The sequence below is a fragment of the Emydura macquarii genome, unplaced genomic scaffold (assembly GCF_026122565.2).
Source record: "Emydura macquarii macquarii isolate MOO-44397 ecotype Brisbane River unplaced genomic scaffold, CSIRO-AGI_Emac_v2 contig_1230, whole genome shotgun sequence".
NCBI lineage: Eukaryota > Metazoa > Chordata > Testudines > Chelidae > Emydura > Emydura macquarii.
In genome coordinates, this window is record NW_027131367.1 from 20,750,604 (window position 1) to 20,764,154 (window position 13,551).

A 13,551-nucleotide genomic window follows, 5' to 3' on the forward strand; every position below is an offset into this window, starting at 1 on the left:
ATCTTCTCCGAGATCCTTCCTGTCCTGCGCATGAAGGAAGACCAAAGACAGAAGATTCTGGAAAAGAAACCCTGGCTACCCGCGTAATGTAGGGTGTAGGGTTTTGGTTTTGTGGGACACTTGATCCACCTTCTGTGTGGAGAGGGGACTGTGTAGTTTGGATGGCCCTCACTTCACTAGAAGGGGGATCTATCTTGGAGTCAGACTGGATATAGTAGTCAGGAGGGCCTTAAATTAATAGCAGAAGGGGAGAGTAAAAAGAAGGGAGATCTGAGCACTCATTTAGTGCAAAATTGAGTTGTTGAGAACAAGGAGCCAAAGGACAATTGCCAATACATGAAATGCTAGGAGCCTGGGTAACAAGCAAGAGGAATGGGAAATGCTCATTTGAGAGTGTACATTTGCTCTAGTTGGTGTTACTGAAACCTAGTGGGCTGAGTCCCAGGACCAGAATGTTGAAATCAATGGTTATAACCTATCCGGGAAGGATCGAGTGGGCAAAAGAGGGGGAGCAACACAATGTCCGAAATGTCATCACCTGTTTCCAAGTCACTGATAACTTGGAAGAGGGAGAGTATGGGAGGATGTTGGAGCAGGGCAGGGAAGAGTGGGGAGGAAAGGAGGTGTCAGAGCTATGCAGTGTGGGATATAGGGAGGCTTCTGCTCTTCCACTTGGAATCCTCCACATCAGTGCCACCCCATTCTGTCCCCTTTCCTCCTAGAAGTGCCCCCAGTGACTCCATGTGAGTCCCTGCCCTGTCTCCCCAGTTCCTCAACCTGCAGGTCCCATGCCAAGACCTGCCTCTCCGAGGGAATGTGGTCTGAGGAGAGAGAACCAGGCTGTGGTGGACAGGCAGAGGGATGGGGGACGAGAAGGCATTGCAGGAGCAGTCAAGGGAGCAGTGCATTCTTTGGCTGGGGTAATTATTGCCAAGAAACCAGAGGCACTGGAGGGCGAGAGAGGGCAGTGCTCCCTGGGATGCTGAGAAATTATTTTTTAAAAGCCAAAGAAATTAAATGCCCTAAAACTTCATTAATGCAGAGTTAAGGTTTCCCAATGCTGCCCCATGCCCTTCCAGAATGTCCTGAGTGGCTAACCATAGACTGCTGAAAACCAGGAAATGAAGAATCAAGGTACACACTTCCCCCATGCACCCTTAACTCTGCCCCTTGGAGCTGGCAATAGCCACTGGGAATGGTTCAGCAGTGTTGCTGCCATTATAAGTAGACCTGGAAAAGGACTGAGGGAAGGTGTCATTGTGGTTTGTCCCAGATTTGGATTGCATCACTTATCTGCATGCACTCCAGCTGTGTTCGCTGTGGCTGTGCTGAATGGTGGAGAGATTATTTGGAACGGTTTGGCAGTGTCGGCACTGTGATACAAGGTGCATATGTACCTTGAGGGATCAAGTCTGCCTCATTTCAGTGCAGAGTCCTGTAGGCTGTGTCAGTAGAGGTGCTCAGGGGTCTTCTTGCCATGGAGATTGTCAGCAGTCTGGTGGCAGACATGACAGTGGCCTCTGGGGTTTAAGGGAAAGCAATAACTCAGAAGGAATGCTCCGGGCAAGGGTGAAGGGGAGATCACCTTTAGGAGCTCTGGAGTGGTTTGTGTGGAGTAGGCCTGGTGTGTGAGTGTAGGCCAGGCTTAGGTAGCTCCTGATCACTATGGCTGACCTACCCATGAGTTTGCATCAACAAAAAGAAGGTGTTAGACTGTTCTGCAGGGAGCTGTCCCCAGAGTGTTACACACATCGGCAAGGGTAGAGCATGCGTGCTATTAGCATGCTGGGGCATTGCTCAATGAAGGCAGAGTTAAGGTTGTGCTGTGGGGGTGTTGTGTCTCTTCACTTTCTATTCCTTGGTTTTCAGTGTTTTAGCCTCTCTCATTTTCTGGAAAGGTACAAGGCATGGCTGGCAACCTGAACGTGACATGGACAATGTTTTGGGCCATTTAACTTGCACTAGCACACATGTCTGAGGCCCTGATTCAGCAAGGTACTTAAGCATGTAAGCATGCCTATTGATTTCACTGATGCTACTCACTTGAGGTTTCCCAGGTGCTTCAAGTTCTTTGCTAAAGCAGGCCTTAATGAAGAATGTGAACGAGACCCTTCAGTCTGCCTTGGTCTAATCAGGATTTTGTAAAGCTTGGATACCGCAGTAATGGGGGCAAGAGAAGTGGATAGCCTGAGATTTTTCTATGGACACTGTAACTCCAAAGGCCGGAGTTTGCCCCATCAGGATAGGTTTAAGAGTATTGTGGGTATTGGCCTTGGTGAGATAAAACTGTTTGTTATGTATGGATAAGGCTGTCTCTGTTTTTTGTTTGTTTGTTTTTTTTCCACCCAGTGTTTCACTGCAGGGGCAGAGTGAAGTTATTTTGGTGCATTTCCCAGTTGTTATGGTTCCACTGAACATTTCATGCTTAAACATTCATTGTTAAACTGTACATTTAAGGATGGTCTTCTCAAGGAGAAGAGAGAGAGGTTTTTAACACATGCTAAAATCCTAGTGTTGACAAGGCAAGGTGTCGTTTTAACATATTAGCCAGGCAAGGAAAACTGTGGAAAGGCTGAGGTTTCACTGCAAACAGTTAACATGTTAAAACAACAATTTGCCTTGTCTACACTAGGTATTTAATACACATTAGCTAACATGTTAAAACACACCTTCTGCCTGTAGGTACTGGACACTTAGTGATCAGTGTGAATATCAGTGAGACAAGGTACGCCCGATTTGCAGATCAATAAGGTTTAATGTGCAAGGTTTTCTGTAGATATATTAGTTGAATACAAAGCCTAAAATTAACTACAATATATCATACTCACTAAGCCTGGAGAGCTAAGCAGTTACTCAGGAGGCTGTATACAGGAACGGCTTTCTTCAGGGGCCCCGCCAGGGAATCAGTGAATCCTCTGGTCTGACCAGCAGCACCTCCCACGGAGTCAGGTGTTGATGGCCCGTGCCCCTTTGTCTAAGTAATGTGTCCAGTTTTGGGCCCCCCACTACAAAAAGGATGTGGACAAGTTGGAGAAAGTGCAGCGGAGGGCAACAAAAATGATGAGGGGGCTGGAGCACAGGGCTTATGAGGAGAGGCTGAGGGAACTGGGCTTGTTTAGTCTGCAAAAGAGAAGAATGAGGGGGGATTTGATAGCAGCCTTTAACTACCTGAAAGGGGCTTCCAGGGAGGATGGGGCTAGGCTGTTCTCGGTGGTGGCAGATGACAGAACAAGGAGCAATGGTCTCAAGTTGCAGGGCGGGAGGTCTAGGTTGGACATTAGGAAAAAGTTTTTTAGTAGGAGGGTGGTGAAGCACTGGAATATGTTACCTAGGGAGGTGGTGGAATCTCCATCCTTAGAGGTTTTTAAGCTGAGGCTTGACAAAGCCCTGGTTGGGATGATATAGCTGAGGTTAGTCCTGCTTTGAGCAGGGGGTTGGACTAGATGACCTCCTGAGGTCCCTTCCAACTCTAATATTCTATGATTCTATGATAATGACTTCTTATACCCGTCCATAAACAACTTTCACCTAATTACCTCTCTACTCATTATCATATATACTAATTACCTACACTGGGTTTTCACCCTTATCTACATTCCATTCTCACCATGATAATTGGGGTCGTCAAAACAATATCTGGTGATAGGAGGGGCAGTGTAAAAATATGCCCCTTGGCAATGAAAAAGTGTACCCCCAGACGTTCAAGGATAACTTGTTGTTCCCATCAGCATTATCTATGTGCAGCTGCACGCATACATGTTGTGTATTTCGTCTTATGTGCCATGGTAAGCAGAAATGGAGACATCTGCAAGGTTACTCAGCAGTCCTATTCATCTCTGCCAACCGGAAGATGTCATGCTACAGGGGTCAGAATAGCCAAGCAAGGAACTAAAGCTATGCTAGGCCTGTGGGACAGTGGTCTGGCAACTCAAATTGCACTGGGCCTCCAACACTGCCTTTTGTAGAATGGTCTTCCATGTTTTCAGCTCTTTGTGTTTCTTTTGAGTGTAATCATAACTCTGAATTTCCTGGGCTTCTGCTGCTTGCTTTTACCCTTCAATTGCAAGGCTTTTACCCTTCAATTACTTCTGTGTGCTTTCAGCCTTATCTCCAGTTTAAAGCAGATTTTGTCTGGAATTGTTCTATATAGGCTGACTTTACATCCACTCCTTTTATATAACTGTTGTAAGATCTGTATAGAGCTGGCAGGTTAATCCCTTGTTTGTCTTGTCATAGCCGTTTAAACCCCATGAAGCTTCTATTCACACATGTATCCAGTACAGTGTTACTTATCTTGGGCAGGAGGGCAGAGGCCATATCTACAATCAGCGAAATCTCACACTTCCATTTTTCCAAATCTCAGAAGATTTAAACAATGAACAAAAAGATGCAGCTCAGTTTGCTGCTTGAAGCAATTCTGTACTCCCGCAAGCTCAGAGTCATTTTGATTTACAATCGCCTCTTTGTGTTGGTGGAAATACAACAGAGCAACAGGAGGTGAAAATGGATCAACTGCTCAGCATAGGAACACAAAGAGCATTTTAGGGCCAGGCTCCACTTGAAGCTAATACAAAATGCCAATAGCTGTAGTTTATGGGATTACATTAAGTTAAAAATTGTGCTCCTTTTTCTGGTATGAAAATGGAATTATTAGCAGAGGCTGAGGTCTGACTTCTATTGTATCCAGTATTGTTGCATAGGTCAAGAGGAACGCCAGGAGTTGTGAACAATCTTTCAAGGGGTAGACTGCATGATAATGAAAGACAAACTGGTCTGTGACGTCTAGGGAGGAAATGACTCTGTATATTCCTTGAAGTTGGTAATTTCAGAGAGAAAATGAGTGAATATTAATTTAAAACACTAAAGCTGCATAGTAGTTCATGCTCTGTTCTGTAAATGTCAGGACTGAAAAGCAGCTCATGGCACGCTCTGTTTGGGTTGCAGTGCTACTGTCTCTGTCATGAAACACACATGTACTGTATATATATGCTATCTTGGCCAGGAATGCAGTGTGATAAGCTGCTGAAAGAGAAAGCTGATGATGAGTTGTGCTCATAGATAGATTTGGTTCTGTAATGGGAGGAGCTCCCCATAAATATCTGCCAAATCCCCTCATTTTCCTCCTCAAAACTTGCCTCTGCTGTGAGGGTGCTTACAAAGATCTTGAGGACAGTTAGACTGCTGGCGTGCCGAGACCATTTCCTGTTATGCTGACCAGCATTGTCCCATTGTTTTGGACTCCCTCTTCTGTCTGTCTGTCTCCACCTGTCAGCTCTTATCTCATACTTAGATTGTAAACTCTTTGGACGGGAGGTGTCTCTTTGTTGTGTGTTTGCACAGCTCCTAGCACAACTGATCCATAGCCAGGGATCCTTGATGCTATAATAATAATAGTACAATGTACGTTTTCAGTCATCTCCCAGTGGGATCCTGCTCAAAGCAGCAATTGGACCCTAGGACATGCACATCATTTTCCAGTTGTATAATCCATGTCCCCAGGGGTGGTGGAAGTAGCCAGGGCTGGTGAAAGCACCCTGCTGGCTTTATCTTTCCTGGGGTTGTGACTACTGACATGCCAGCGTGGCCAGGACTGCCCAATGACTGTGCCCCAGCCACTTGGAATAATGGATCAAGGACTACCCAGCAGCGCTGTCCTGCCGGCACCTGGACTGACATGACTCCTGTTTGCTCAGCTTCTCAGGCTTCACTCCCTTTGCAGGTGGGGCCTCCTTGTGCTTCTCTGTTCTTGATCTCCCTTCTCTGGGAGTCAGGGCAGAGGAGGGAGGAGCGGGAGAGATGAGGAGGAGCTTCACCTGCCCTCTCTCACTGCAGCAGTGGCAGCAGCCTCAGAGGAGGGAGTCCTGGGAGAGTGGGAGACCTGGGGAGGGGGGAAGAATTTATTATTCCCTCAGGAAGAGGGTCCCAAAGGAGTAACCTCATTGAGTGGCCAAAAGAGGTGCCCTGCAGAATACTGGCAGGGGAAGAGGCCCAGTTCCCCTCTCTCCAAAGACTCTGGTGAGGGCTGCTGTCTAGTCTCAGACACCCCCCTGAGGAGGGGGTCACCAAACACACAGCGAGGAGCTCGGGCAGTTTGGAGGGAGGATTGACTGTATGGGTTAGAGCCTGAACTTTAGGGGGTTCACCTAAAACTTGGGCTCCTCCCCTCCTTGTGGGCAAGTGGGTCTGCTCAGGTGGGGCAATGACTACCTGTACCTACCGAAGATCACATTCCTTCAAAGAGCTGCAGGATTTCATGCACCTTCCTCTGGAACAGCTCGTGCTGGCCACTGCTGGAGACGGGCTGTGGGGCTGGATGAGCCACTTGGCAATCCTTGTGTTGCCCTTTCCCCCACTGTGGTCCGTCCACCATCAATTGGCTGCACGCTCTTGCTTATATAATTCACATACGCATGCTTGCACCTGCTCCCTTGCCTGCTGGGTTAACGCCCCTTCAATGTGCCTCTTTCGCTGTAGGTAGATGGCCTGAAGGCGAAGCTGGCAGCCCAGGAAGTGGAGCTGAAGCAGAAGAATGACGATGCCGACAAGCTGATTCAGGTGGTTGGCGTGGAGACGGAGAAGGTGAGCACAGAGAAAGCCATCGCCGATGAGGAGGAGCAGAAGGTGGCACTGATAACCCAGGAGGTCAAGCAGAAGCAAAAGGACTGCGAGGAAGACCTGGCTAAAGCCGAACCAGCCCTTGCCGCTGCCCAGACGGCTCTTAACACACTCAATAAGGTACAGGACAGGCACCGGCACTCGCATATCTCAGGCTGTCAGGGCAGCACAGATACAATTGAATTATAGGAGACGTAGCCACGTAAGGGCCTTGCCTCTGAAGTCAGAACCATTGCCTGCCATGCAAGGGAATCCCGGCAGGTGAACACATGCTGGAGCCCATGTTCCTTTGCTCCTATACTCGCAGGGTTGTCAGGTGTTTGGTTTTCGACTGGAAAGTCTGGTCGAAAAGGGGACCTGGCCGTGTCCGGTCAGCACTGCTGACTGGACACTAAAGGTCTGGTTACTCGCAGTAACCGGCCTCTGCCACTGGGGGGTGGGAAGAGCAGCAGCTGCTGGAGCCTAGAAGAGCCGCTCTCTGCTCAGCTGCTGACAGAGAACCTGGCTGTGCACTCCCTGCCCCACCATGCCTCAATTTCCCCACCCTGGCCCCTTGCTTTGGGGACCAGCCACCCTGCCCCGCTGTGCCCCAATTGCCCCCATCCCAACCGCTCACTCAAGGGACTGGCCCCTGCTGTGCCCCGAGTGCCCCCAGCCCCTTGCTCCAGGGACCAACCACCCTCCCTGCCCCACTGTGCCCCGAGTGCCTCCATCCTGGCTCCTCACTCTGAGGAGCAACCATCCCCCTACACCTTGCCATGCCCCGATTTCCCTAGCCCCTCGCTCCTGGGACTGCCCCCTGAAGGCTCCGTGTCAGCTCTTCCCAGCCCAGCTCTGCAGGTGACAGGCGACTTCCAGAATGGGGGAGTGAGCGATGGGGGCAAGGGGTGGGGGAAAGAGACCGAGTGACATAAGGAAGGGAAGGAGGAGCGACAGGGGGTGGGCTCTGGGGAAGAGGCGGGGCTGCGTGTGGGGTCTAGGGGAGAGGCAGGGCCGTGGGCGGGGCCTTGGGGGAAGGGGCAGGGCAGGGGTGTCCGGATTTCAGCGATTAAAAAGCTGGCAATCCTAGCAATCATGCAGCTGGAGCGATGCCCTAGAGCGCTCTCGCAGCAGCCATGCTGCTTAGCAGTGCTCGGGCCATGGTCCTATGGTCCTCAGAGCGAGTGCTAACACCTGCGGGGCAGAAGGAGACAGGTCATTCACCTCCCAGCCTCCACAATTATAATTCAATTGGTGCCACTGCCAAGTGCCCCTTAGGAGGGAGCAGCATCCCTCCAGGGCTACTATTTCTCTCCCCTTCATGGCCCGTCTTGCTGCCAGAGCAGCATAATGGAGCCCAGTGCATCAGAAAACTGGCCCTGTGTTTGCAGACATGGAGTAGGGTGAATAATGGAGGGAGATGGGGCTAGGGCTGCAACTGAATGGGCCCGGCACCAGGGCCTGAATTTGTTGAGGGGTGAGGTGGGGCCAGGCCTGGTTTTCGTGCTTCAAAGCTTCCAAAGGCTAACTCGTACCTGAGTCATCAGGAGTGCAGCCAGGGGGCAGTGGGCAGGGGCACGGTTGTCAGGAGCAGCGGGGTGCAGAAAAAGTGCAGGTACCGCTGGCCAGATGATTGTACTTCTGCGTGTGAGCTTCAGTGCAAATCAATTACCATAGCAGTCAGCAGGCAGGATGGCCTCCATTTTGGCTGACATGCCAGAGACTGAGCCAGCAACCTCCAGAGCTAAACGCATAAGCTATTACAGTTTGAGCCACAGCTCTGTAGCAGAGGCTATAACAGACTCTTATCCTCTGGGGATCAGGCACAGAGGGGGACTTGGAACACATCCTCACAGAGCATCCTTGAGCACACTGGTTTTACTTCCTCCCAAGGCAAGCTGCTTTTTCTGCCAGTCCTTGTCTTGCTTTGCTCTGTGGTGACTCTCATGGATCAGGCAGCTGGCAAGAGATCAGGCCTGATCCTGCTGCAATAGCTGTAACATCTCATTTAATTGAAAAGATGTGATCAGCTCTAGCTGTTTGCTCCCAGGTTATTTCTATGCAAGTGCACAGTCAATGCAGCAGCAGCTGTAAGACACCTGACATACCAATTAGGTGGGTTTTATAGTCCATCTACTTTCTGTGATTTTTCTCCAGTTGGCTTAAAATGTGACATTTTAGCTGGAGTTTCAGACTTTATTATTCTGGTAAAATTTTGCACAAAAACTCATAAAACAGCCTTGGCAGGGGTAACAAAGGCTGTCAGGAATGCTGCCAATATTTCATTCAGCACTGAGTTTAGAGTCACTCCTCTCTGTTACTTCATGCTTGAGCTCATAGACCACACACTGCATGAACTGTCACAGCAGGGCTATTCCATGGCTTCAGCTTGTGCCTCCTATGCCCAGTCAGCATGGTGAAGGACGTCTCCAGATAACAGCCTCAGGACTGAAGGCATGGGAGCTGTAATTTGCAATGTTCCATGCTGGGTGCATCAAACCCTTTTGTGATCCTTGTACAATCCAAATCCAGAGGATGACGACCTCTCCACTCTCATCAAGAAGAGTTTTCTCTCCCTTAGGCCCCTTTAAAAGGTAATTGGATACAGCCCAACCCCGATCAGCCAGACATGCGTAGGTGAAGCCTTGCCTGGCTGTTTCCTTCCCTGGTCCAGCTTGCAGTGTCAAGCACATGAGTGCTGAAGATGTGCTGTCTTAACACACTACACCTAGCTCCCTGTCTGTGTGGTTCCAGATGGAGAAGCTGAGACGCAGAGAGATTGAGTGTCTTTCCCAAGATCACACAGCAAATTAGCACTAAAGCCGTAAGTGTGAGCCCGCATGCCCCACTTTACAATAATTGTACCCTGGTTCACTTATTCGGATCCTCTGTGAAACAGGGTCTGTTGGGGCCACTGACCCCCCTTTCTCTGTCGGGCAGGGTTTGCAAGAACAGAAAAGGGGAAATGGCCCCAAGTGTCCTGCGGTTTGGATCACTCGAGGTGCAGTGAGCATTTGCTGTTTGTTTGATATTTGCCATCAGTGTTCACTCTGCTTCTTTGTGCTCTCCCTCCCCCTCAGGGTCTGGTCTGTTAGACTGCACGCTGCTCGGGGCAGGGTCTGGCTGTCTGCTCCCCCATATGGCACCTGGCACAATGGGGCCCAGCTCTCCGGTGGCCCCTTGGCATCACTGCAGTAGACATGATCAAGACAGGTGCTTGGAGCACACGGTGTCCATGGCGCTCCCTGTGCTGGTTTTTCCGTTTCTCCTGCCGATGAGTGCTGCAGGTCTCTCTTGGTCAGCCTTATTGATTCCCTGTACAGTTATCACAGCTCAGTGCAGTGTCTGTTCATATTTATTCTGCTCCTAAGAATTTATTGTTCAACAAAGCTTTGGAAATCATCATCTGGAGCCAGATGCTGCAAGGCACTTGGCACTCCAGACAGCTGCTAAGCACCCTTGACATCACTGGGAAGTGAAGACACTCAGCACCTATCAAGAGGCACTCAGCATCTTGCATGATCAAGCCGCTGGTGCATGGGTAGAAGAGAAGTGTTCAGAGGCCCATTACACAGGTCAGAATTGTCTCCATAGTTGCAGAAAGAGAGGCACAAGCCAAATGTCTCAGTTTATGGAAAGGCCAGATACTGAAAAGAAAGTGTTCAGGGAACAGATTTTCCATGGGATTGCCATTCAGGAGAGCCATTGCATCACCTTTGATGTGTCTGCATAGTTTCTTGTGCCTGGAAGCAAACAACACAGAGAAAATATTTACCTCTTCATTAATTTTGGTTTCCTGATGACGCTGTATAATAACTCATTAGAGGAAGCTTGGAGTTTCTAGAGATCTGTGAGGCAGTGTTTCCAGAGCACCTGAAGGCATGTCCTTCTATCTGCTGCTCCAAGATATATCTGAGACCTTGATCTGTCTGCTGACATGAATAATCAACTTTATTGACACATTTACGAATAAGTCACCAACCAGTATTATAAATTTCGACTGTTAAATGCAGCGGAAATGGATGAAGCCATAAGCAAAATGGTCCAGTAGAAGGCAATAAGAAATATATAGTGTCTGATATTGAGACACTAGTAATAATTTCCTTTCCCTTTCTGCACAGGTGCTGCTGGCCCATTTTCACTCAACAAATAGCTATGGGAGAACAATCATTTTGTCTGTGCAATGCTTGCACTTTGCTGTGACAACGCCCTTACTTTACATGGGCAGGGCAGTGCCACATAGGGGGCGGTTTTGTTCAACATCTTCATTAATGATCTGGAGGATGGGGTAGATTGCACCCTCAGCAAGTTTGCAGATGACACTAAGCTGGGGGGAGTGGTAGATACCCTGGAAGGTAGGGATAGGATACAGAAGGACCTAAACAAACTGGAGGATTGGGCCAAAAGAAATCTAATGAGGTTCAACAAAGAAAAGTGCAGAGTCCTCCACTTAGGAAGGAAGAATCCCACGCACAGCTATAGACTGGGGACCGACGAGCTGGGCAGCAGTTCTGCAGAAAAGGACCTGGAGGTAACAGTGGATAAAAAGCTGGATATAAGTCAGCAGTGTGCCCTGGTTGTCAAGAAGGCTAATAGCATATTGGGCTGCATTAGGAGGGGCATTGCCAGCAGGTCACGGGAAGTGATTATTCCCCTCTATTCGGCATTGGTGAGGCCGCATTTAGAGTATTGTGTCCAGTTTTGGGCCCCCCACTACAAAAAGGATGTAGACAAGTTGGAGAGAGTACAGTGGAGGGCAACAAAAATGATTAGGGGGCTGGAGCACAGGACTCATGAGGAGAGGCTAAGGAAACTGGGCTTGTTTAGTTTGCAAAAGAGAAGAATGAGGGGGTATTTGATAGCGGCCTTTAACTACCTGAAAGGGGGTTCCAGGGAGGATGGGGCTAGGCTGTTCTCGGTGGTGGCAGATGACAGAACAAGGAGCAACGGTCTCAAGTTGCAGTTGGGGAGGTCTAGGTTGGACATTAGGAAAAAGTTTTTCACTAGGAGGGTGGTGAAGCACTGGAATGGGTTACCTAGGGAGGTGGTGGAATCTCCATCTTTAGAGGTTTTTAAGCTGAGGCTTGACCAAGCCCTGGCTGGGATGATATAGCTGAGGTTAGTCCTGCTTTGAGCAGGAGGTTGGACTAGATGACCTGTGAGGTCCCTTCCAACTCTAATATTCTACGATTCTATGATTCTATTTCAGGAAGGCCAAGCTACAGATGGAAATCCCCCATTAATCCCTAGCAAAGGGTAAGGCATCATCCAGCCTGGGACTTGCACCTCTTTCTGGGAAGAGCTGTGTAACAGAGCTGATTCCCTAGTATAGCACAACTATTCTAGAGGCATAGTCCAGCCTCTTCCATTGCTCTGTGGGAAAACCAGGCTCAGGTGGACTAATGGTAGGATTCCCTGTTCACTGGATGATGGGCATCAGGTGAATTACAGCGATCTTCCTGGTAAGAGGCACCAGCCATATGATGTCATGTGTCCTTTAGTGGGAATTAGTAGGGAGACACCATTGATACCTTGGCATAAGAAAGCCATGAGTCCCGCTCTCCTGGCAGGACAGAGAGTCCAGAAAAATGTGCCAGCTGAAGAGGTGGGAAGGAGGAGAGTTAGAAACCTCTAGGGAAGATCAGACCTGAGGATGTTTGTGGAGAAGCTGCTTCCATTAACACTGGATCGATTTTGGTGGCTATTGTACTGAGGACATATTATTCAGATGGAAGACCAACACATTACTAATCATACTTAGCAAGAAACGCCACTACAGGGCTGGCGATCATGTGGCTGCTAAAAGCATCAGTGGTGCAATAAGATCACCATTGGTGGACATAAAATGAATATCCAGTCAAAGCACCTTCGGTCCTCGCTAGAGACCAATCTGGGTGGTGCTCAGTCTGTCCCTTTGGGATTTGCCATGATGATGATGATGATTTTCTACAGCCACGGGGAACTCGCAGGCAAAAATGGGCAGACAATGAAGGTTCGAAGAGACTTGTTAACGTTTGCAGTGTAACAGCATTACAGCCTGTTCATATTAGTCCTGAGGGAGTCAGTGTCAGTGACATCGCCAGCGATGGCAATGTTCCACTGCTGCTGTCCACACGGAACGTGATTGCATGTGCTCGCACAGCCTCATGTTTCTACTTCATCTGTGGAATGTTCTCACTAATTTAGAGTTGAAAAACCTGCACCCTGTGTGTTCGTGGTCTCGAAACAGATGTCTTTGTTCCTAACGAGCAAATAAACTAAAACATTCAACTTCAGAAGTATCTTGCTAAAAAAGGAATCGTTCAACTCTCATGCATGTAGTAGCGTTGTAGGGAGGGTTTAATCTAGGGGTCAAACTCACTGTGGAGCTGGCTAGAGGGGATGGATTCCATTTTAAATATGATCTATGGGCTGGGGGATCAGGGTAGGACTCCGTACACCTCTCAGTCTGCAGCGCATCTCTCATTGTTGCCACTGGTTGTTTTGCGCAAAGATGAAAGACGGCATATGGTCTTTATCTACTTATTTCAGGGTTTTTTACTACTGCCTGTCACCACTGTATGAGAGTTGCTTCTAGGTAAAATAAATTGGTTTTAGCAAAGTCCATCCCAGAATTATGCCATCAGTAATTCATAAAGGAAGTTTTAACCAGATGATACCAAAGTGAGTATGATGATGATGATACATTTTATTTTGTGGGATCATTCACTATTTGCCAGGCACTTTCTAAACAATTGTATGTAACTGTATATAACAATTACACATTTTATTCTTGAGTTTATAAATCATGCTCATTGGCCTGAATATACTCCATAAATATCTTCCATAGACTATCAAATAAGACCTCTGCAAGTCTATATACTACCCTCTCATAGGATACCACTTAAGCTAGATTTCTGTTCCTGTTCTGTCATCTAAGAATTATCATTTCAGTGCTTAAAGTAATCCCCTTGGTTG

General features: G+C 48.4%; 1 protein-coding gene across 1 annotated transcript in view; it reads left to right on the forward strand.

Annotated features, from left to right (window-relative positions):
* The window catches only part of DNAH9 (dynein axonemal heavy chain 9), a 361,000-nt gene that overhangs the window by 187,812 nt on the left and 159,637 nt on the right, over positions 1-13,551 (forward strand). The window contains exon 49 of the mRNA XM_067547747.1: positions 6,475-6,735. Coding sequence (XP_067403848.1) covers positions 6,475-6,735 — 261 coding nt within the window. The remainder of the gene's footprint in view (positions 1-6,474; positions 6,736-13,551) is intronic.